Source organism: Dipteris shenzhenensis, chromosome 9, assembly GCF_047967505.1.
Source record: "Dipteris shenzhenensis isolate YYH24624 ecotype China chromosome 9, Dip_SZ_1.0, whole genome shotgun sequence".
Lineage (NCBI taxonomy): Eukaryota > Viridiplantae > Streptophyta > Polypodiopsida > Gleicheniales > Dipteridaceae > Dipteris > Dipteris shenzhenensis.
The window spans coordinates 44,254,523-44,277,519 of record NC_141604.1 but is presented as its reverse complement, the minus strand read 5'-3'; the positions used below and the strand labels follow the sequence as shown (position 1 = coordinate 44,277,519).

The 22,997-nt window shown below is 43.2% G+C and overlaps 1 protein-coding gene and 1 long non-coding RNA gene across 2 annotated transcripts; one reads left to right on the top strand and one right to left on the bottom strand.

Moving 5' to 3' along the window:
• Positions 1 to 683: 683 nt before the first annotated feature.
• On the top strand, positions 684 to 22,245 carry LOC147898694 (putative 38.1 kDa protein). The gene is made up of 9 exons (XM_087378955.1): positions 684 to 1,374; positions 1,484 to 1,539; positions 3,965 to 4,079; positions 4,161 to 4,322; positions 4,495 to 4,685; positions 4,799 to 4,861; positions 4,963 to 5,122; positions 5,326 to 5,394; positions 21,977 to 22,245. Exons 1-9 carry the CDS (start codon positions 1,006 to 1,008, stop codon positions 22,079 to 22,081), a joined length of 1,290 nt encoding a protein of 429 aa, XP_087235081.1. The 5' UTR covers positions 684 to 1,005; the 3' UTR covers positions 22,082 to 22,245.
• On the bottom strand, positions 4,977 to 16,889 carry LOC147898695 (uncharacterized). The gene is made up of 3 exons (XR_015541498.1): positions 16,227 to 16,889; positions 15,914 to 16,047; positions 4,977 to 5,100 (listed from the first exon to the last, which is right to left on the bottom strand). It is a non-coding gene; the product is annotated as an uncharacterized LOC147898695 (long non-coding RNA).
• Positions 22,246 to 22,997: the final 752 nt, after the last annotated feature.

The following is a 22,997-nucleotide window of genomic DNA, read 5'->3' as shown; positions in this document are numbered from 1 at the left end:
TCATCAAAGTGACATCTAGCCCAATCATCCTTCAAAACACTTTTGTTCTCACCCATCGAGACACCTTGCCGACAAGAGCACGATCCAACTCTAAGAAAGGAACTCCCACTCCAATCGAAATCTCCTCCAAACATAGAAACAGGAACATTCTCGACATCCATAGTGTCAATTTCACCTCCAACATTATCCACAAGTACTGTTGCATCGGAAACATCTCCATCGGCATAAAGATCGACGCAAGGAGCATCTTGCATCACCATTGCACTCTCCAAATGACAAAACCTCATCGGCAGCAGCAGACAACATGCAGAACAACGAAGGCGCATGCAGCAGCAAACAAAACCAAATGCAGTAATGGAGACGAAGCACTCAGAACCCGAACCATGCAAACAACGAAGCACGAAGCAAACAAAGCTCCATAAACCCTCGCACGCGCCTGCCAATGATCGGTCGATCACGTAGCGCAAACAATGCAACCAATCACAAACCGACAAGGAGGCGCGGACCAATCCAATGCCAACAACATGCACCACAACTGCACGTAACCCGTGGTGAACCAAACCGGGAAGACGCCAAGTGTGAAATGAAGGAGCCCTCCGAGGAATAATCCGGCACCGAGCAATGCGGGCAGCATGTGGGACACACTTGCGGGCCGGTGGCCGGATTCAGAGCAGTTTACTGCTACTAAATTTTTATGTATTTCACAGGCAAATTCGGAGGAGTTTCCGGTCCGAAAAGTCCTGCTAGGCCGAAGAGCGACAGCAACAGCAACAGCAGCAACAACAACAACAACAAAGAAATATGTAACGGCAAGAAGCTCACGGTCACAGTTTACTAAGAACTTCCGGTGATCCAGCTTCAACCATTTGTAGCATTCCGTTAATCAATATCTCGCCTTTCTTCATCTAAGTGAACGAGACACACTTGCGACATTTCCTACTTTTCAAGCTCCTTTTCCCTTCCTTTCTCTTGGTCAACTCCATGCCCTCCCTCTGACCCTTGCGCATGTCCATCCCCCACATTTTAACTTTGGCACTTCTCGCCTTCCTTCTGCGCACCTGCTCTGTATACTATCCGTTTACTAGTTTCGATTCAGTAGCCGATATCACCTCCCTTCTACCTCCTCCATCTCAAAGCCTCGATTCTCAGTCAAGCATCAGATTTTCAATTTCACAGTTCGTCATGGGAAACACACTCCGAAAGCTTTTTAGTGACTGCTTTAGTCCCACAGAGAGCGACCAACATAAACCATCAGCACCAGGTGATGATGTACGTTATCAAGCAACTCCTTTAGGACCCCATGGAGTCACTGTGGACACGGTGGGATTTGCAGCATTGGCTCGTGATCTCTTTCAGTTCGAAGTTACCGGCAAGGTAAGCATGAGCTTCTTTGAGTGTGCATGGGATCATCCATTGCCCCGTTCTTCACCGTTAAAAGGCCACGCCTGTTTTTCATTGAATGGAACTTGACGAACCAATGAAGGTACCGGAGGGACTCAGCGAATACGTGCAATCATCCACAACCGCACAAACAAAATGGTAAGTGTTTCAAATTTGGTTTACAACTTGAGCTTATGTTTCGTAATTAAGTTGCGATGAGATGCGCCTTTGACAATCTTCCTCCTGAGTCCTCTCAAGACTCAAAATACACACCGTTTCCATCCTGCTGGAATGTGGACACATATGGCTTGGAAATTTTAAAACCCCTAGACAAGTAAGCAAGCAAACGAAGGAAAAGCTGAACCGAACTTGATAGTGACGAGAGAAGGTAAAGGGGCAAGGGGTCATGTACTCCATAGCTTATGAATGGCAAGTTTGCGTTCATAGGTACTCATGTGATTAAGGAATGCTTGTTAATAGGTTTTGTATGAGTCCTAGGAGAGGTAAAATAGGGCCATGTTTATAGCACCATGTTTGGACTTCACTTTTAAGTGTTCGAAAAAATAGTACCTTGGTCACCATGTTGTGGGAGCACATTGGTAGTATTTCAATTTGGGGTAAGAAATAGGACCTTGGTTAGCCCTTAATTAAGTGAAAATATAAACCACCCATGGCAACGACATCATGGCATTGGCTCTAAACAACCCATGGCAAGACCTGAACTACATGCTTACACCCTTGTTGTGCTCTCATGAATGATCTAAGCGTAGGCAAAATGAGATGATGGGCTTCAAGAGAAAGCTTCAACAACAGTGAAACAAAAGAAGATGGATGTAAACGCTTACCTTTGCTTTATTGTCAAAACTTGTTCCTTTTCTTGCCTTGGTGCTTTCAAAAAGTTGTGTAGGCAAAGAAGGTTGTCATGAGCTTGAGGGATTTCTTTTGAAAAATGAATGACTCAAATAATTAATTACTTATTGGTTGAAGCCTATCATACATCAGAAGTACAAAGGGCATAGTTTCAAAAAGGGCTTGATCAAGGTTGAAGATTTAAAAAAAGGTGTTTCCAAGCTCACGATTGTCTTTACAGTAAGAAGTAATCTATTCCATTCAAAACAAGTAAGACCAGAGGTGGGAGAGTGAGAACTCTATCCTTGGCTCTACATTATGAATAAACAACCATGGGGTCTATAATGCCACATGGTCCCAAGTGGAGTAACATGAAAAAACAAGGAACAATCCTAGGTAAAACAAGATCAGTCCAAATGGAAGCTAGTATATCAATGATAGTGAATGCGCGTCCACCAATGACCTGGGCCAGAGAAGGTGCATTGACCATGACATAAGGAAGAACGTTTAATAGGGCCTCGAGACCGAGTGTGCCCTGATGCCAAATAAAACAATTTGAATTTCTTTGAAATGTTTTATGCTACCCTTATCTAGCATTGATTACATTTGTGCATTCTAAGCCAACACTATACTCAAAATGAGTGGACATTTTGCACACCAATGGCAAGCATTAGGATGGAATAAATATAATTGGGGGGAGGGGGTTCTTTTACGAGGTGAGTTTGGGCATGTTTAACTGCATGTACTTTTCTGCCATATTAGCAGCATGCAAATTTGGCCTTGTGAAATCGTTGGAGCTTGCTAATATTGTGAGGCTAAGATGAAATAATCTTGTCGACTGTAGCTTTCTCCTCAAGTGCTAGCCTTCATGATTGAGTTGGCCCTTCACCTTGTGTTGACAAAAATTCAGTACAAAGACCTTCATAAAAAACAGATGCTCATGGGAGTGTGGATGCATATGCATGTGTAAGAGCATATATGATCATAACTGGTTTCAACCCTTAGGTACTGATAACATTAGGGAGATTCGATATGGTTATACAAGGGGTGCCCATGACGACAGTGGAAAAGTCATGGTACCTAGCTCCCAAATGATTCTAACTTTTTTGGGCAACTATGACAAGGTTAAAACTGCGACGTTTGTTTGCTTTAGAAGATGAGTTTGCAGCATTCAGATATTTGTGCACATCTAAATGCATGCTCTACAAGCACACAAGGACAGTAAAATGCATGTGCATATGACACAAGCTAGTGTGCATGTGAACTCATGAGTGGTGCACTGCTGCAAATGCACAGATAAATAAGGTTTTACAGAGGAAGAAATTTTCAGTTTGAGCTTAAAGAGTTTTGATAGGCTAGCAGTTACACTCATCCTCAAAGCAAACATTTGGTGTGACTGATTTCAGGACCATGCATTTTGCCATGAAAGTGGATAAGACATTTGTTCATAGGACCTGTCAACTTAATTATGTACATAGGACCTTTCAACTTAATTATGCTGTACTGGCTGACAAGATCATAAGATCAATGCAAAAATTATTCATTCTCATCTAGCTCTTCATTAAAAATCACCCATTAACAGGTACCCAAAGCTGCTCATAGCATGGAAAGCTGCTCATGTCAACTTAATTATGTTGTACTGGCTAACAGGAGTATAAGATCAATTCAAAAATTAATCAAGGTTATGATCTTTACATTCTGATCTAGCTCTTTGTTAAAAATCATAAATTAACAGGTACACAAAGCTGCTCATAGCATGGAAGGCTGCCCAACCTCCTCCAAGCAATGCCCAAGAAGCTTCGCAGCTTGTATTTCAAACACTCCAGGGTCATCGGAAGGCTGATGTGCAGGTAGCAAGGCTGCGCTATGTCTTTAATCTTTGCAGATTTCTGAGATTTTAAGTCAATTTCATTTAAGTTGCGTTGTTGCAGGGCTTTCTGTCTTTCTATGGGCTCCCTCCATCACTTGCCTCACAAATTTCCATACCTGCTCCAGCTGTCCTAATCCCAGCACCAGCAGCAATGTATCCACAAGTGGCGATTGCAACAGGACCTTGGCCAAAAGGCGTGCAGTATGAACTGCATACTCTCCCTGTGAGATATAAACCTTGGAGCGATTTGAAATGCCTTTGAAGCTTGTGCTCAACAAGGAAGAAAAACACTCTCATCAAAGTGGGCAAAAAAAGGGTTGAGGGCTAAATCTTCTCAATTTTGAAAGAAATCCAATGTAGGCATACTGATCTTTGTTTGATTTTGTTTGTGGCAGGTGGAGAGCAATTGTGTTGTTGATGGTGATACTCTCATAGTCTATGTCAATGCAAGCAGCGATGCAAGAGAAGCTGCAGTTGTGCCTCTTTCAGTTAAAGAAGCAGTAGCCAAACGAAAAACAGCTCGGTTACAACGTGATTACAGGACAGCAGATGCATTGCAAAAGGAGATTCTCAAAGCTGGCTATAAGTTAGATATCCTGCCCCACGCTATATTAATTGGTTGCTGTACAATTGCTAGAATAACCTGCATGCATTTCAAGCTGCTGATAGCCATGTTCCTTATCCTTGCGAGTTTTGCAGAGTTCTAGACTCCAAAGATGGTGCTGGTGAATCAATCGCCCGCAAATATAGAGTTCGGCTTAGGTCAGCTAATTTACAATATATGTTCTCTGAAAACCAAAGCTAATCTATTGTAAGAACAAAAAATAACTTCCTTCATAATTACATGCATTGTTCTCTGATAGGGGAGTGGATGCACCTGAGAACAGCATGCCCTATGGCCAGGAAGCAAAAGCTATGCTTCAAAGCATAGTGGATGGGCAGCCACTGCATCTTCTGGTGTACAATGTTGATCAATACGGCCGTATCGTTGCTGATATTTACTGCAGCAGGGGATTTGTTCAGGTCAGTTTTTCATTTCAATACTGACCAGCTATCACAACATTGCTTAGTTTGAGGAGTCATTGAAGTCTTAACACAGTGGATGGCAGATTTTCATTTTCAACCAGAAGCTGCTTATCAAACCCATCAACACTGTCAACACGATGATTCTTAAAATGGTTTCAATAGCCTATGTACTATTGGTTGATCAATTGTAAAATGTGCAGGAAATTCTTCTGAAAAATGGGGGTTGTTGGCATTATGCTGCCTATGATAAACGTCAAGAGTTTTCAACGGTATTCATCACTCTCCTTCACTCTCCTTCATTACAAACAATTAGTTTTTTAATGGAACATCGGGACAATCTCTCAAATGAAGACACTCTGTCTCTCCTCTCATCTTTCTCTGCTCTCCTAACCACACCAAAGAAAAATCAAAACAACAATGATGGCAAGAAATTGTATGAGAGGTTTCATCAGTTTAAAAGTGTTAATACTTCCCACAAACACAATGAGATGACCTGAACTCGTAAAAAACAGGGTAATGAGATTGACAAAGCGGGGTCGAATGCAACCTTGAATACCTATAAGTTGGAATTCACCAGAAGAACATCTTGATCTACCCTCCAAATTATCTAATACTGCCAAACTCAATTGATTGAGAACCATTGTCAGGTGTAGGCAAAGCTTTTAGAAATCAATCAAGATCTTTTGCCTCTTTCAACCTTTCATCCTTTCAACTTGCATCCATATACTTGCACATAAGATCTGTGAAGTTGTAAAACTGCAGTGGGAAAAAGTTGCCTTGTGAAAAAACCACCTTGTAAAGCTATCTTGTGGTGAGGTGTCTCAGGTCAGAATCACTCTGCGTCTTCTTATAAATTCTTCAATTTTTCTTGTACCTCAGACTTACATGGTAGAATTCTATAGTTGCGGAAATGGCCAGGACGGAAGTTACCTATGTCACCCCCATTTCTCAAATGTTTGCAGACTAAAGATTAAGTACCACAAATGCGTTGTTATACCCTCTGTCACCTTGGCCAGTCATGCATCTCTAATAAAGCGTTTCTCAAGTGTTTGCAGACTAAAGATTAAGTCAAAAAATGCTTTGTCATACCCTCTGGCACCTTGGCCAGCCATGCATCTCTATAAAGAGTGCAGATTGACCCGAATTAAACCAACATTGAATCTCTAAGGTTAGAAGCAGGTATGGTCAAGCACAAGGAAGGCTAAACCTTGGATAACTTATCACTCAAGAAGAATGCTAGTATAAGGAGACACACAACTACCCATAATTGGCACAATATCACAGATGATATAGTTCAATGTAATTCCACCTCATCACATCCCTAAGCCACTCTGTGTTTTCAACAAGGTGATCTCTGCATGTCTTAATGAAGCAGGCGAATTGTGCCTCATCTACCTCTGTTGCTACAAAGTATAGATACTACCACTGTCCCAATCAACAAACTAGACTCCAAATGGCAGGATATCCAGTAAATCCTTGAAGAACATATCATAAACTAATTGATCCCTTTCATTAAGCAAATGGTAAAAGAATCTTGCTCCAACAAGCAGGCTGTTTGGCTCAATGACAGTCACCACAAGACCCAAAGTTGTATGGACCTATATCATCCAAAATCATGGAAACACTGAGGTTGCTAGGCCAAAACAATGACCACTGTGTCAAGCTCACAACTTCCCAAAATGTTTAAAAAAAGTATGCTCTGACAAACCTGCTGCTTTGATGCCCTCTGCTGAGATGCTTTATAAGGTGCACTCGGCAGGACTTGTAAGCTTGTCATGCAACTGCACCAGACAAGATTATGGTAAAGCTTTTCTTTCATTGTATGCATTGACCCAACCAATGTTTCATTTGAATAAAATTTGTGCTAACAAAATCCTTCAAGAGACCTTTTTCTGTACTGTTTGGAATACAAAGTTGAGGTTTATTGTAGCCTTAAACAACCTTTACAGGTTGTTTACAATGATGTCCACAAGATCATGCCTTGAATCCAAATAAATGGATTTCTCATTGAAACTTCTTGATGTGCTAAATCATGCCATCCATTGCCCTCATCGGCCTTTGAGGACAAGGTATGATCATTGTTCAGTATAAACTAGTGGTAGCCAATAAGGCAAAGGATGTGTCCAACTTTCTTTTCCATGAAACTTCAAAGAAGACAAATCCAACAAAACATAAAGCAAAAGCAGCTAAAACACTACTTTCTTGCCTTAAGCAATGAAAAAATACAATAAACTCTTGATACTTTCCACTTTCCAATGTAGAGTCTCAATTAATCCTCCGCCTTTTATAGATCTCCACTTGAGTGAGGATGGCTTTATCCAAGAACCAGGGTGCCTGCAGATACACCTCTCCAACGCAATATGGATCTCTATATGTCAGCTCAACACCTCATCCATCGATTCTAGGTTGAGGCAGACACGAGATTGAAGCCACACAATACCATAGATACTTGAGATTGTGCACCCTTTATGTGATACATAGGAGGCAAAGACAGAGGTGAGCATAGTTATCAATTATCCAGACCAGTGATGTGTTGCACATAGTCGGAATAAATCCCAGCACATGGAGTCGATTCCTATTTTTCTATCCTATTTTGATCAGTATCTTCTTAGAGGTGTGCTAGTCCTTTAGTTCCCCCCTGATGGGGGGTGCTTCAATGATGCATTCCGTTTTTACACCTAGCTTTAAATATTAATAAATCTCTCTCTCTCCCTCTCTCTCTCGCTCGCTCGCTCGCTCGCTCTCTCACCCCTCATAGCCTCTCCTGCTGTTGTGCTACCCTCACAACCTTTCTGCTCCCCTTCATAGCCCCTCTGCTCCCTCCCAGCCCCTTCTGCCCCCTTACAACCTCTTCGTCCCCGGCTACTCCTTCCATCCCTTCACAGCCTCTACAACTCTTACACCACCCCTTAAAGCCTCTTTGCCACTCCCTCCCAACCCCTTCAGTCCCCTCTCAAACTCCCCATCCCCTCCTAGCCCCTTCTAACCTCTCATATCCTGTCTTGCTGTTGTGCTACCACTCCCAGCCCCTTCACCACCCCTCCCAGCCCCTTCTGCTCCACCCAGTCTCTTTGTCCCCTCCCAATTCTTTCTCCCCCCTCACATTCTGTCTTCTCGTCTCCCAGCACTTCCACCCTCCTGCTACTTCCCCGTCTCCTTGTGCTGTTGCGCCACCTTTCCCAGTAGCTTTGCCTTGCTACTGGCCACCTTCTTAGTGGTTATCCTGCATACCTTCTGCAGGCTTCTCTCCCTCCATCTTGGGCCCTATGGCTTGACGTAAACATTTAAGTTTGAAGCTTCACTTTCAATTTTCAAGAATCAAGTTTGTAGAATAAAGTTTAAACTTCAAAACATATCACAATTCACATATTTCATGACAAGATGCAAACATAAAGTATATTGGTGAAGGCAACTCAAAGTGACTAAAAACAATCTCTTGGGAAGCCATGAGCACTTTTTGCCATGCTTCTTACATAGAGACGTTTTGAAATGTTTCAGTTTCAAAGAAGTGTGTTTTTTTGTTTCTGTGGAAGGATGCCATGTGAGCTTTATAGGGCTGCCACGTGGGGGAGCTGCTGTAGCAACATGATTGATGGCCATGTGGGCTGCAAATGGAGGCCTAGACACAGGGGTGACATAACCCAGACCAAGGGCTGCACTAAGCATGCCCTGGGGTGTAAATGCTTGTGTTTCCTGGTGCAATTGTGCACAAATGGAGTGATCTTCTTGGAAGAAGTTGTGTGATCTTGGGTGAAGTCTTCCACTGCGGGAAGTGGGCTACAACAAGCATCTCTCTTTTCTTTTCTTTGGCATTAAAGCCCAATGGATCAACAACCAAGATCTACTCCAAATAAAGGGTGAAGTTCTTTGCAAGAAGGAAAGAGCATCAATATTCATCGAGTTGTGTCTATTGTCAAGTGAGGTCTGTAGGGTGTTGGATTAGTTGCATAGTGGTGTTGTGTCTATTCTAGGATCTTCATTCCAATGGATTCACGAACGCTTCTTTGGAATTGCAAAGATGCAAGCAAACTAGATGGGGCAATTACTTGATCTAAAGTGAAGATAGAGAGCTACATCGTGGCAAGGAAGGTGTGGAAGGTGACAAGAAGAGGAGAATGTTGGAAATACAATACGCACTTGTAGAGAGAGCCGGTTTACTCCTAGCCTTAGTAAGAGACAATTTCATAAAGTGGATAGATCCAGGACATCCATCACCTTAAGATTTTTGGTGTTTGGATGGCTAGACCAATTTGTGAAATCTATGGTTAAGCACACTCAGGCATGAACGAATTGGATGGGTGACCTCCTAGAAAAGAGGTGTGGCTACCCCCATCGAGATTTCAACACAGTATACGAAGTTGTAGAGAGAGCCAGCTACTATGTTTGGATCTTAGCAAGAGACAATTCAATAAATTGTATAGATTGAGGACACCGATCACCTTAAGATTTTGGTGTTTGGATGGCTAAGCCAATTTGTGGAAATCTTTGGTTAAGCACGCTCAGCTGTGAAGGAACTCAGATGGGTGACCTCCCTGAAAGGGGAGGTGTGGCTACCCCCATCGAGATTCAACATGGCATGAGAGCCATGGTTGTCAATTTGAGAGCTAGGATCTCAAATGAAGTGTGGCTTGAGGGAAAGTGTTTGAAATACAATCCACTCTCCTTTCAAGAGAAAAGAACTTTCTATTGATGCTTGAAAAATCAACCATACAAATCAGCTGTCCCAAAGGTGCTGATCATGAGAAAATAACTTTCTATTGATGCTTGAAAAAATTGTATGAAAGGAAAAATAGCAGCCTATCGTCCAGAGAACCTAGCTCACTGTCTACTGAAGCTCTGAAACAAGGAGAAGGACTATACAGCCAATGAATCCCTCACGGTGTGAAAGTAGAAAATATGCCTACAAGCCAAGCTTTGCGGAAACGCTCTTGCCTTTCAGCAATCACTCTAGATCTCGATGTCCCACCGCCCAAGTGGCGCATAGTGTGTAGATGATATCTGCCAAATAGATACCAGAGTCACTGCGGGTGGAATCGATTGCCTGCCCATCACTAGGCTGCATCGTGCAACCCAGATGTTCCATGCTGTAATGCTGTCCACTGTCTCCCACACATAGTTTGATGAGGAGGGGAGGGGACCGTGGTGCACCGGTGGGATCATCTCATGTAGCTTAATTCTGAGGATGCTCTGACCATGTCTCCTGTAAGTTGGGGAGACCTCATCGATTGGCAAGGTGCGACTCCCTTTTGTCAACCAAGCCACCATGTCCCAACTTTGAATCCTTTGTACCCAGAGCCACAATCCGAAGAGGTGTGTGCTGGGACAACCCTCATAAGCAATGAGGGATCGACTCAAGAACTCTATTCCTGTAGTGGTGACACCAGCCATCCATACGCATCTAAGACCATCGTAGGCAACCATCAAGTAGAAATATGAGATCTTCCCTGGCCACGTGCTAGACCATAACCATGCCCAGAATCTAGATCTGACCTCCTGAGGCACCTACTGCTTTGCCTAGTGCCTCTCACTCTTAAGGGTGTGAGTCTTCTAAAGAAATTCCAGGAGTCACAACCTACAGAGCCAGTATCAGAGGATCCACCAGAAGTGGATGAGCTGGAGGAGGTCCTTCAGCCAAAGCAGATTGTGTACCATACTGTACGTAAAGGCCCTCAAGGCAAGGAGTTTTATAGGTATCTTGTAAAATTCAAGAATTATACAAGATTGGATGCCAAGTGGATGGATGAAGACATGTTATCCGATCATCCACAGCTTTTGTATGTTTACAAGGAAGCTTTTCAGTTGAGGTCAATTGAATAGAAGCCAAGGGGATGTCACCACAATGTAAATATCCTAAGTCAAAGTACAATTAACCATTTATTTGATCATAATTAAAGAGTTTTCCATTCGTGTTAATTATCGTCGAAGAGTTCTTTTAATGGTCAAAGAATTGACTACGGTCAAAGATACTTGACTCTGGTCAAGTAAACCTGACTTCAGTCGGAGAGACTTGGTTTATTATCAAGAGGGTTAATTGCGGTTAACCAGAGAATCACAGAGCTGACTACGGTCAACGAGACTTGGCATGCGCCAAGAGGGTTAGCTACGGTTAATCAAGATGTGCCAACTTCGGCTGGAGAGTTGTGCCAACTTCGGCTGGAGAGACTTGACTATAATTAAGGTGCCTCGACCCTTAGTCAAAGCCCCTTAATTATGATTAAGAGAGTTGACTTCGGTCAACCAGAGAATAAATATATATTTTTATATTTGTTATGTGTGCACATGTGTTCAGTGGGGACGCCCACCGGGACTAGAATTAGTCCACAGTGTGTTATTTGCATGCAAAGCGCTAACAATTAGTGGGTGCCATGGTGGTGCGCTTAAATTAATTGTTGTTGGTACTAGGAAGAGTTATTTTCCTAAGCGCTACGGGAGCCTAACAAAAGTCTAGGAGGCGGTTTGCGTGACCAAGTGCTTTGAAGACTCCAGAGTTGCCCTTAGTGGCATGTAATTAGGAAAGTAATGTAGAAATTGACAAGTGGCTTGTTGCCAAGAAGGGGAGCCTTAGAGCTCATGTAATGATTCATTAACGTTTTGGATTTGTATGAACAACTTCCACGCTGAACTATGTATTCTTTCTTCTCTCAAGTAATAAAATCCTTTGGGGGGGGTCCAGCCCGACGGTTGCCCTAGTGTATTTGAGAGAGAGAGAGAGAGAGAGAGAGAGAGAGAGAGAGAGAGTGTGTGTGTTTGCAGAAATTTTGTCTACGAGATTCTAGTAGATGGTTTCATTTGATGTTGTAAAATTTTCTTAGAGCAGTCGAGATCATCATTCCCCATAGGCATCCTAGGAAGATCAAATATGAAATCCATGGCAATGCTCTCCCACGGTCTATCTGGGATTGACTATGGCTGCAACAATCAAAGTGTTTTCTACCTGTCAAACTTGACCTTTAGGTAGATGATGCATGTTTGACAAAGGCATGCACATCCCATCTCAAAGCTGGCCAATAGAAAGTGTTCCACTGCTTTCACTGTGGCATCAATGCCTCTATACTTTGCATACGGTGGAGCATGAATTTCTATCATAACCTTGACCTTAACTGCTTTGTGACACAAAGGCGTCCATGCATCATAATAAAGCTATCTCTGAGAGCATAATGGTCATGCTGCTGATTATTAGACATCTGGTCATAAATCCTGGAGAAATCCTCATTCTGCGCATACTGGTCCTTCATTGCATCCAACTCACTGTGGTAAGCAATGGTTACTGTAGAAACCTGACGCTCCCTTGACAATGCATCGGCCACCACACGTTCTTTTTACCTTCCACATGCACTATCTGGAAGTGAAATATAGATAAGAAATTGGCCCAATGCATATGAGTCTCATATATAATTTCGTCTGAGTGAGGAAATATCTCAAAGACTGATGATCTGTCTGCTGGCCCAAGTAAATAATGCTTCCATGGCCAGAAATTCCTTTTCATAAATGCCCAAATGTCTCTCATCATCCTACAAAATTCTGCTCTCATAGGCCACTACCTGTCCTTCTTGCATAATGACCGCTCCAAGGCCATTCTTTCCATATGCATCAGCTTGGACATGAAAAGCTTTCCAAAGATTTGGTAGGATCAACACTGGGTCTATGGTAAGCTTTTCTTTTAGCATCTCAAATGCTGCAATTGAATTCTCAGCCCATACGAAGGATGCTCCCTTCTTCTGCATAGCATAGTGAGGCGAAGCAATTTCAGCGCAATGACATATGAATCGCCTATAGTACGAGTAGAACCTTCTTTGCATTTACAAATTACAATCAACCTATGCTTGCTGAGTTCTGCAAATACTATTGCTGGATGCTTTTTGTGCTCTGCCTCATCTTTTGAATACACAATCATATCATCGAAGAAAGTGCCCACAAAAGACCTATGCTCACAGAAGATTCTATCCATCATCCGATTAAAAGCGGCAGGAGCATTCGTAAGCCCAAATGGCATAACCAAGAACTCATACAACCCAAAGCTGGTCTTGAAGGCTGTCTTGGACACATCCTCTGGACGAATGTGTATCTGGTCATACCCACTCTTGAGATCTATGCGCCTGAAAATAGCTGACCCTTCCAATCTATCCAAGATATCATCAATTCTTGGAATAGGAAATCTGTTTTTTATGGTTATCTTGTTCAATGCACAATAGTCAATGCACATTCTCCAAGAACCATCACTTTTTTGCACTAATAGAACCGGTGAACACTAAGGGGAAGAACTGGGCTGAATCAGCCCCTTCTCTAAAAGATCCTTCACTTGGCTCATGATTTCTTCCTGCTGAGCTGCACTCACCCTATATTGTGCCTTGTTTGGTGGACTACTGCCTAGCACTATATCAATTGCATGATCCTCAGGCATCTCAGGTGGAACTTCACCTGGCAAGAGTAAAAAAAACACTCTCCAAACTGATTAAGAAAATATGTCTGCTCTTTATATAGCTTAGAGATTACAAATTGTGGATTGTTAGACTTGGTATCCTTTGCAAAAACTAAATACACAGAAATATGATGTTTCATTATGGAGCATATGGCTGAAGCAGCTACAACAGGGACTTCTTGCCAATTTTGGAGAGAGAAAATTTGCACCAGCACCTGGATCAAAGAAAATCAATGTCACCTGATCCTTCACTTTGCCCAATGCTCTGCAAAGCTCCGTTGCATCACCATTAGGCTGCACTAATAACATCAGGCATTAACCCTGCAGGCTTTTTAGGATTCTTGCCTTTTCGCTCTTATACCTAGATGAATCCAGGAACATTCCCAAACTCATCCTCTAAAAACACAACATAGTGCAGTTTCAATCTCATGATAGTCACTCACAAGGTTGAAAACCATAAACTCCATCATGCATAGCAGGGACTAGCTACTATGACATCCCCACTGACGTCATCAGCGCCCAACAGTGGGTGTAGACCATAGTATAAAAATATGCTCTCACACATACAAATCCACACATATAAAAATAGGATTCTTGCCTTTTCGCTCTTCCCTATCATCCACATTTCCTTTAAGCTTACGTTTTGGGCAATCCCGTGCCACATGGCCCTCTTCTTTACAATGAAAGCATTTATTAGCTTCCATCAAGGCTTTTCTTTCCTCACGTGATAGCCAATTAGAACTTGGCCTATCACGCTTTTCCCCTTTGTTAAAAAGAGGCTTGGAAGCATTCCCTGGCTTCCCTGCTTTCTTAAAATACTCGGATTTACTGCTTTTATATCCTCTGGTTTTTCCGAACAGCAATGCATCAGCTGTAGTAGCATTCTCAATGAGCTGAGACATGTTGGTAACCCTTGCTTTAGTACAGTAGTCCCTAATTTCCTTTGGCAGCCCACAACAATATTTTCAATCTGTTCCAACAAGGGCACATGCTTATAAGAGCTGACTGGCAAGAGAGCTTACCAAAACTTTTTATCGTATTCTTCCAAGTTATGACAATTGGCTGCATCCAACTTGTGCCATGCTGTCATAACATCTACCTCAAAGGTAGTGGTCAACCAGATAGCTGAAAACACCTGCTTAAACTGAACCCAACTCGTGGGTGCTCTATTTTGGAGTAGCAAATTTGTCCACCATTGTAGAGCATTTCAGGAAGGTGGCCGCCTTTCGCATTTTTGATGACTCGGTGCTGAGAAGGCTGCATCAAACTGATGTACAAACGTTAGAGCCTTCAACTTGTCCTAAGCCACATTAAAGGCGTCTCAAACTTCACTGCTGCCCACCCTCCTTGTAATCTTTTACCTTTCCTTTGGGTGCCAGATTATCATACACAGGAGGCTGCAAAAATGGAGGTTGCATTGCGTTCCCTCCAGCCTATTCTGCACTGCCACTACCCATTAAAGGGTTTGTCAAACCAGCCCTAGGCATACCGAACATACCTGTAGGAGGTCCAAAGGTCCCTGACCTTCCACTTTGCATTCCTGGCTGCATGCCAATATTCCAATACATCATGTTAGGCATTGTGGGCTGCATACCCCCAGATACATTACCTTGCATCCCAGGCTGAAAACCAACAGGGTAGATAAAAGACAGCAGGCCAAGAGGTAAGGAGGAAAAGAGGACAACTACTTGGATGGGTAGAATGGAGCCTGCACACACGGAGGAAAGGAGGCAGCAAGGCCAAGACAAACCTAGGATTAAAAAAGAGGCAATAGCTAGACAAGTCTCCTCGTGCAGATTGGAGTGGGACTAATTTAGTGTCTAGTATTACTAAGAACTTTTTGGTTGACGAGCTGCATGTTTGATCTCTTGAAAAAAGGCTCATAACACTTCACCTGCAGTTAATTTCTCTTTACCTGCAACGAAAACAGGAAATTTCATCTGAAAGTTCACAGGTTTTCTCTTTCAGCTTTGGAAATCAACAAAAGCAAGTTATATATGCATCCTTTTTTTCGTTCAGCTTATCCTGCGCTTAAAGCATCCTCATACTACATTTGCACTGAGGTATATTTAGCAACTTGTACGTAGGTCAGCTCTGTCGACACATACTAGTCCTTCGCTCCCAAAGTGCTATCTCGCCAACCTCTTAGATTTCCACGTAGGCAACGACTGATCAGTATGACTCATAGTCCCAGTTGGACCCGCATTTCTTGATAGCCAATATCTAAAATAGTTTTTGGAAGAAACAGAGCTTTGAGAATGCTGAAAAAAATAAGAAGGTCGATCACACATTAGATATCCTTCAATCAAGAGTTTCCAATGTTTCGGGTACTAATCAATACCTACAAGAATGGGAGAGAGATTGTGCACCTGACACTTGGTGCCACTGCAAAAAGAGACAGGTGTGCAAGATGGTCTGAAAAGGGATTTTCGATATACTTCACACCAGAGCATGAACTCAAGAAGACTCCCCTTTGCTCCAATTACCAGTTCACGGAACCTACCTGGAAAAGCCATCATTCTAGAGGTTATCTCCAAAAGTTCCGCAAGAGAAAGTAAGATATTGAAAAGCATGGAAGCATTGGGATTTAACCAAGCACATACAAGCCTTACGAGAACTCCGCCACTGTGAATTGCATAACAGGTCTGGTTTGCGATTCCTATGGAACATCCTGCTGATTACCTTCTGGTTCTCGGCAATGTGGGAGACTACTTTGAGCCCAAAACCGTGGTGAAAACCATGGAAACTGCTAGCCACAAGCACTTGCACACCAAGAGAGATTCGCCTCTATTGTAAATTTTATATGGTGAGATGGCTTCCCCCTACAAATGAACTGCACACGTCTGCGCGCAGGTTGGGTGGACACTTGCAGATTTATCGATTGACTCCTTGCGCATGCGCTCAGATTGCTCCAAAAGGCCACCTTTGAGAACACCTTTTATCGACAACACTCTAATTGATTGCTTTCTTAGTATCAAGCTCTTCTCGTGGCCTTCTGAGGGGTTGCTCGCCAGGAGTTTTCCGGCACCTCTGCTACGGAGATAGGTGCTTGACTAGAGATTGTGGAGGACCTCGGTGTGCTCCTCTTACCACTCAGATCGTTTTGCATGTTTTTGGGATCGCAGATATCTGTGCATCTTGAGCTATTTAAGCTACTTACAATTGCTCCTGCAACGCACTGCCGACATTCCCTGTCGTAAGCTTAGTCCTGTCTCTCGACTGCCTCAATTAATCGCTCACTCTAATTTCTGTTGATGATTTGGCTCTAGCGTGCTCTAGACTGGGTTGATGATTTGGCTGTATTTGCTCTAGATTGCTTCATATCCATCCAGAAAACGTATGTGTAGGAACCCTTGCCGTTTCACTTCAAAAGCGTTTTCGTTTTTGGATTGGCGCTTTCCTTCTTCGATTGGCATGCTGCGCTTTCGTTCTTTTGTTTGCGACACATACTCTGCCTAACTCAGCTTCTCGACCATGACACATGAGAACCCATGCCAATCAAATTCATGGAGGTCGAGATTTTATCAGGGTGTTTAGAACTGTTGGCTCCTCAATGCTGATGCGCATTGTTGCGGATTGCTCGGCATTTGTACTCATCACCTCCTTTGTGCATGTCTGCCACGTCGGCCAAGTTGGCCCGAAATACATGTAACCTGTGTCTGCCCAGCTATAACAGCAGGGCCCCGAAATGCTCAAGTGGAGGGCCCTTTTTATCGTTTGCCCCACGGCGGCAGTGAAATGCCACAGTTTGGCAGGCAAGTCGTGGGAATATTGTAAACCTTTCAGCATAATGCTACGATGTAGCATTTGCGCTTGAGCAGGAACATGCTTTTACAAACTACGGGCACTCCTGCCTACGTATAATGCATTGAATGCATCCGAGCTGGACATGGACGAGCAATTTTGCTGGTCCATGATTGGTGGGCATGCCCATGGTGGGGTAAGTTTGTAAACATCAACATCCAGCAACAAGTAACATGGACAAACACCTCACATCCTCATTTTGGGGAGATTGCTTCCAGCCACCCCCCAAGCACTCGGTGTAGGACCAATCACAATCCAACCTCAAAATATTCCCATGGTCACAGGTAGGGTGCGTGAATACAGCACTGGCGGGGGTGGGCAAAGTGCAGTGTCGTAAAGCTTGTAATATAGCGCTCTCAGCGGTCCATATGTGCGGTTTGTTGTGGTCTCACAGTTATGGCCTTGTGTCGGACAAGTGCCAATGTCATCCTTGTCCACCATGCCTCCAATCTAGAGAGAGAGAGAGAGAGAGAGAGAGAGAGAGAGTTTATTAGAAGTCTTCCAAAGACCGAAGAGTCTATGACTCTAAAAGGAATCTAATATGATGAGCTGAAAGGGTGGAGACTCTAATCAGGCATCATCACCCATAATGAGTACAACATAATCAAATAACATCAGATCTAATCTAATACATGAGAGAAATCTGGGCCTGTGGCCAGGGTGGCAAGGGAGGTTCGACAATGAATGAGGCCATGATGATAGGTAACCTGTGAGAGATTGTTGATAGTGTTCGGTATGTGTGTCCTGTTGTGACCTTCTAGTAGCAGCCCTACGTTCAGCCCTACGTTTTCCAAGAGCCACTTTAACCCCCATCGAACATGCTTGTTGTTGAGTCTGTTGTGTCACTGGCTCTGGATCTAGGCCTCACCAATTACCCATGGTTTTTTGGTTCGTATGATCTGGTTGGAAACTGTGATCATACTTTGGGTAGAGTCTAGCTGTGTACCCTGACCTTGCCTGTGTATCCTGAGCAAGTGCTCTCCATGTTTGACGATGTCATGGATGAAACTGGAAAGGCATCTCTAATTTGGGTAAGAGAAGAAGTTGGAGATGGGTTCGAAACCCTCTTTGAATAGATGTGATAACGACCTTGAATCTCATAGTACATAGGGCACCTGAAAGCGAAAGGCTCCTTTGACTCAATAATCACATATAGGGTTCAGATGCAACTCTCCCGAGGTATGCGAATCATCTCTGAATAGATAGTGATAATGACCTCGAATCTCATAGTACATAGGGCACTTGAAAGCGAAACACTCCTTTAACTTGATCTCATGTCAATCACATAGGGTCCAGGTGCAACTCTCTTAGGTATGCCCTTAGCCTGTCCACTCTCAATGCAAAGTCAGTGCAAGAGACACGAAATTGTCCGATTGATATCTTCAATGAATGTGGGAGGTGGATCCATGTATATCTTAGTGGATCAATGAAGCCCTTTTCTGAAATCCACAAATAGTGGTCCTTGTAGAAGCTTGCTATGTGTCTTGAATGTGTATAGTTGTAGGAGGTCCTCTCGAATGACTTGGTTGACCTTGTGCTACGTGAGCGGGACTGAAGGAGCCTCAATGCTATACTGGAAAGGAGGTAATCTACCTATGTGGAGCCCTAAACTCTCAAACCATCTACATGAATGCACATACTAGCGTCTCCGATCACCCTAGTTACTAAGGTTGCGAAGGAAGATAGGGCTAGCCACGGTAGTCTACGTCGTCCTGAGATGCAAGAGCCATAGTCCTTGACTCAGTGATGACTTGAAATGTCGCATCAAGTTGTAATAGAGATGCACCAAACTCAACCATGACAATCTAATGTGGCACCAATAGGTTGCTACTGTGGATCATCCGTGATAGGAAGGGAACCTAGAGTCGCTCTTCCCAAGCCAACTCGTCTCTGATAAATCAAGCCCCCAACAAGGGCTGCCGCACATACCCCTTGGGTAGACCAAGGAATAAAAAAGAAGAGACTTGGTCCGGGGATCCTAGAAGTGGGAGTGGAAGCACCGTTGCCCTAGTCGAGCAAGTGCAATATATCCCTTCTTAGTCGGGCTTGTAACATTGTTCGCATCATGAAAATTGAGCTAAAGAAAAGAACGCCCAAGTATGTGTATGATGAAACAACCTCCATTGGTAAACCATGTAGCATGAACTGTTGTTTGTGCATAGCTGCTCGAGATCATAACCTTGGTCTTGCCAAGGTTGACCTTCAAGTCGTGTGACTTAGAAAAGGTAAATCCAAATGTCTCTAAGGGCCCTCCGCTAAGGATGAGAGCAGGAGCATGTCATTTGCATATAAGAGGATTTAAATCAAACCGCTAGTAAGAGAGCAATTAGCCCCCCCTAATGTCTCCATGGAAGTCTCAAGCTTAGGCCAAAGAAGGTAGGTGACAGCGGGCAACCTTGTTTGACTCCAATAGTGCTCATGATCTTCTCTATCCATCCTGCACCGATACGGGCCAACCCTGAATGGCCCAAATGATCTCCTCATCATAATCCAAATCTTGCAAGCATATTAATAAGGTAGGCTCTTGGCATTGTAGCAAAAGCTTTGCAGAAGTCCACAAAGCAACAATATAAACTCTATCTCTTTGCCCTAACCTCCTCAATGACACCCTTGACTGACAGATTGTGATCTACAATCCCATGATTGTGCCAAAATCTAGGGTGTTGTCCCTTGGCCCTAAGTTCGTGCCTTTGTGCAAATCGGCTGACCTCTGTATTGAGCACTGATGATTAAACCTTGGACATGACATGCCCACTCATAATAGTCCTATAGTGGTTCGAACTCATAGGATCCACTGCCTTGTGAAGGGGAGTGATGGTGTTAATAGTCCATTTATGAGGAAAGCCTAAGCAAACCACTTCATTGAATAGCTTTGCTAAGATTGGGGCCAAAGCATCTATTCCATATGCTAGAGAGAGAGAGAGAGAGAGAGAGAGAGAGAGAGAGAGAGATGTATTAACGTCTACGAGAGGCCTCACATGCCTATGAGACAAAATGCAAAACCCAAAAGGTAACTCATACAAACCACGAAGGGCTGAAGCAAAGGGCTCACTAAGGCCCTTGCTAAAAGCTAAAGTGCTAAGCTAGTAAGCAAAGCAGTAGAGTAGCAAAATATCAGAAGAGTATCAGATGCTCAGAGCTAATGCTCCAAGTACATGCCCAGGTTCCACATATCTAGGTAACCTAGTGGCTCTTTGATGAGATGTGAGGAGCTCTCGTATCTGTCTCTCAATGCGGTGGAGGGCGTGGTCTCCTCAATCTCTGTATCCGATGGGCTATGTCAAGGGTGACGACTCGTCTCTGGCGGTCATCTCTTAGGAGGGCTATCATCTCTTAGGAGGGCTGAAATAGATTGGACCTTGATAGTGCATGCTCTAGTCCCTCTCCGTGTCGCATGTGGAGTGTGTGTCTCTTGTCTGGCAATGGAGACTCCCAGTGCTAATCCATGATGCTCTCATCTCATCAAGTTCCTCTCCCTTAGCCTCACCGGCAGCTAACTTAGATGCATAGAAATTTGTAACAAGTGCATGTGCTCTGTCAATCTCCGTGACCTGTAGCATCAATCCCTCTTGCTCTTTGGTCTGTCGGATCAGTATATCTCTATGTTGCCGCATCTCAATCAGATAGAGCCCAACACAAACTTGATCGGAAAAATGGATCAGCCGTATAAGTTGACCAGAGACATGCCCCTCCTGAAAGAGGTAGTGGTATCACCCTCGGATCTCATAGTAGACTGGGCAGACACATAGAAAGTGCTCTTTTGTCGATCTCGTCCATTTGGCATAGTATGCCTATAGCTCTCCCTACCTCAATCCTCAGTTGATGTGATGAGACTCACAATCGACCGATGGCGATCCTCAATGAGAGAGAGAGAGAGAGAGAGAGAGAGAGAGAGAGAGAGAGAGATTTATTAACATCCACTAGAGGCCCAAAAAAGCCCATGAGACCAAAGAAAAGTGAATCCATCATGGAGATACACCCCTCACGGAGGGAATTGGGGGTGTCCATTACACCTCCAAAAAACAATCGATGATGAAATAAAATGAAAAACCTATAATGATCATGAACAAAAAGATCTTCAAGTGTTAAGAAAGAATGTTGTCATATCATGTCCTACCTTGTGTCAGCCCCATGAGTAGTTTAAGCTTCACGTGAGTCCAACTTAGTGTCTCATTGGGAGTCTTGGTATCTTTGGGTAAAGATATGGTCCAATGTGGAGACATTGTGAGTAAAACCTATTTGGCTCAAAGCATGCATGCCCATGCTCTCACCATGCTCACTTATGTGTAGAAAGAAAGAAAGTTTATTAAAGTCTTCAGAAGACCGATGGATCTATGAGACTATGAGAATACAAACAAAGTGTGAGGGCGGAGCTACTAAACGAGCATCCACACCAATGCAGAATGCAAAAACCTAGTGCTACGTACTACATAGTCATGTCAAAGTGATCAACTACACATCAATATCATCATCACCATCATCATCATCACATACACACCCACCCACACACACACACACACATTGTTTTGTGCTAACATGTTTATACCTTTATTTATCTTTGGAAAAGTAGCACTTTATGGGTTGCACATGAGGAAAATACTAATATGGAACATTTGTATGTTGGACAGTGGGAAGGGGAAGCTCGTGTAAGAAGATTAGGATTGTGGGAAGTGCACAATCCCCAAAAACCTTGGGAGTATCGAAAAGATAACCCTAGAAATGGGTCATTATAGTAAGTTTGAAATATATCATAAGCATTCAAAGACATTGTAACCTAGCATTGTAAAGATGAAAAAGTTATACTCATCATGCAATCCTTGTTCTCGTGTTATCACTTTGCCTCCCATTATCAAATCTCTCTCTCTCTCTCTCTCTCTCTCTCTCTCTCTCTCTCCTCCCTCATGTGATGCACTCTAACATCTAATACTGACATGCATAAACATGCTCTTATGAATTTGGTATTTAAAAGGTTGAATTGTATGGCCCTTTTTATAGTAATGTCGAACATGAAGAGGTATTTATCCCTTTTCAACTGTTTCTCTCTTCTCTAGGAGAAAATGACGTGCGTGCGCACACTCACCAACATGCGCACTCACATGTGTGTGTGCACACACGCATGTGCGTGCATGTACATGCACTTGCTTGCTTATATGCACGTGCACAGACACACTATGCATACATGCAAATTTAATTTATCAGTGCTAACATCATGGTTGTTAAGACACTCGTGTCTTATCTTGAGACACTTAAGACACGTGTCTTACCTTAAGACACCTTTAGACACTCTCTTTTTTTTTATTTGGGGTGGGTGGGGGGTAACAACAACATTGAGTTTGACTTAGCCATGCTATCATCGATGGTGACTTTGGATCTAGCAGTGGCAATGACCTCGTAGATTCGGATTAGGATGAATCTTCAGAGATTTGAGTCTTAAGAGTCGAAAGTTTCCTTTCAATTATATGTATTGAGATGCAGATTTCATTCATATCACATGTGACAAGATTCAATTGTCCATTTAAACCTTTAAATACTCAAAACTTGCGAGCTCTTGAGTCGCGAGTCGTAACTTTAAGTTTTAAGTACAACACATCCTAAAGAATTATCACAATGCAACAACAAGGGCTACTAAGAATCGCTAGCTTTCCATGC

Excerpts from the sequence above, each read along its gene's own strand:
- LOC147898694 (XM_087378955.1), top strand. The coding sequence starts at position 1,006 with ATGTCCATCCCCCACATTTTAACTTTGGCACTTCTCGCCTTCCTTCTG. Across the intron at positions 1,375-1,483 it reads AGTTCGAAGTTACCGGCAAG|GTACCGGAGGGACTCAGCGA; the intron begins GTAAGCATGAGC and ends GAACCAATGAAG. Across the intron at positions 5,395-21,976 it reads AACGTCAAGAGTTTTCAACG|TGGGAAGGGGAAGCTCGTGT; the intron begins GTATTCATCACT and ends TATGTTGGACAG.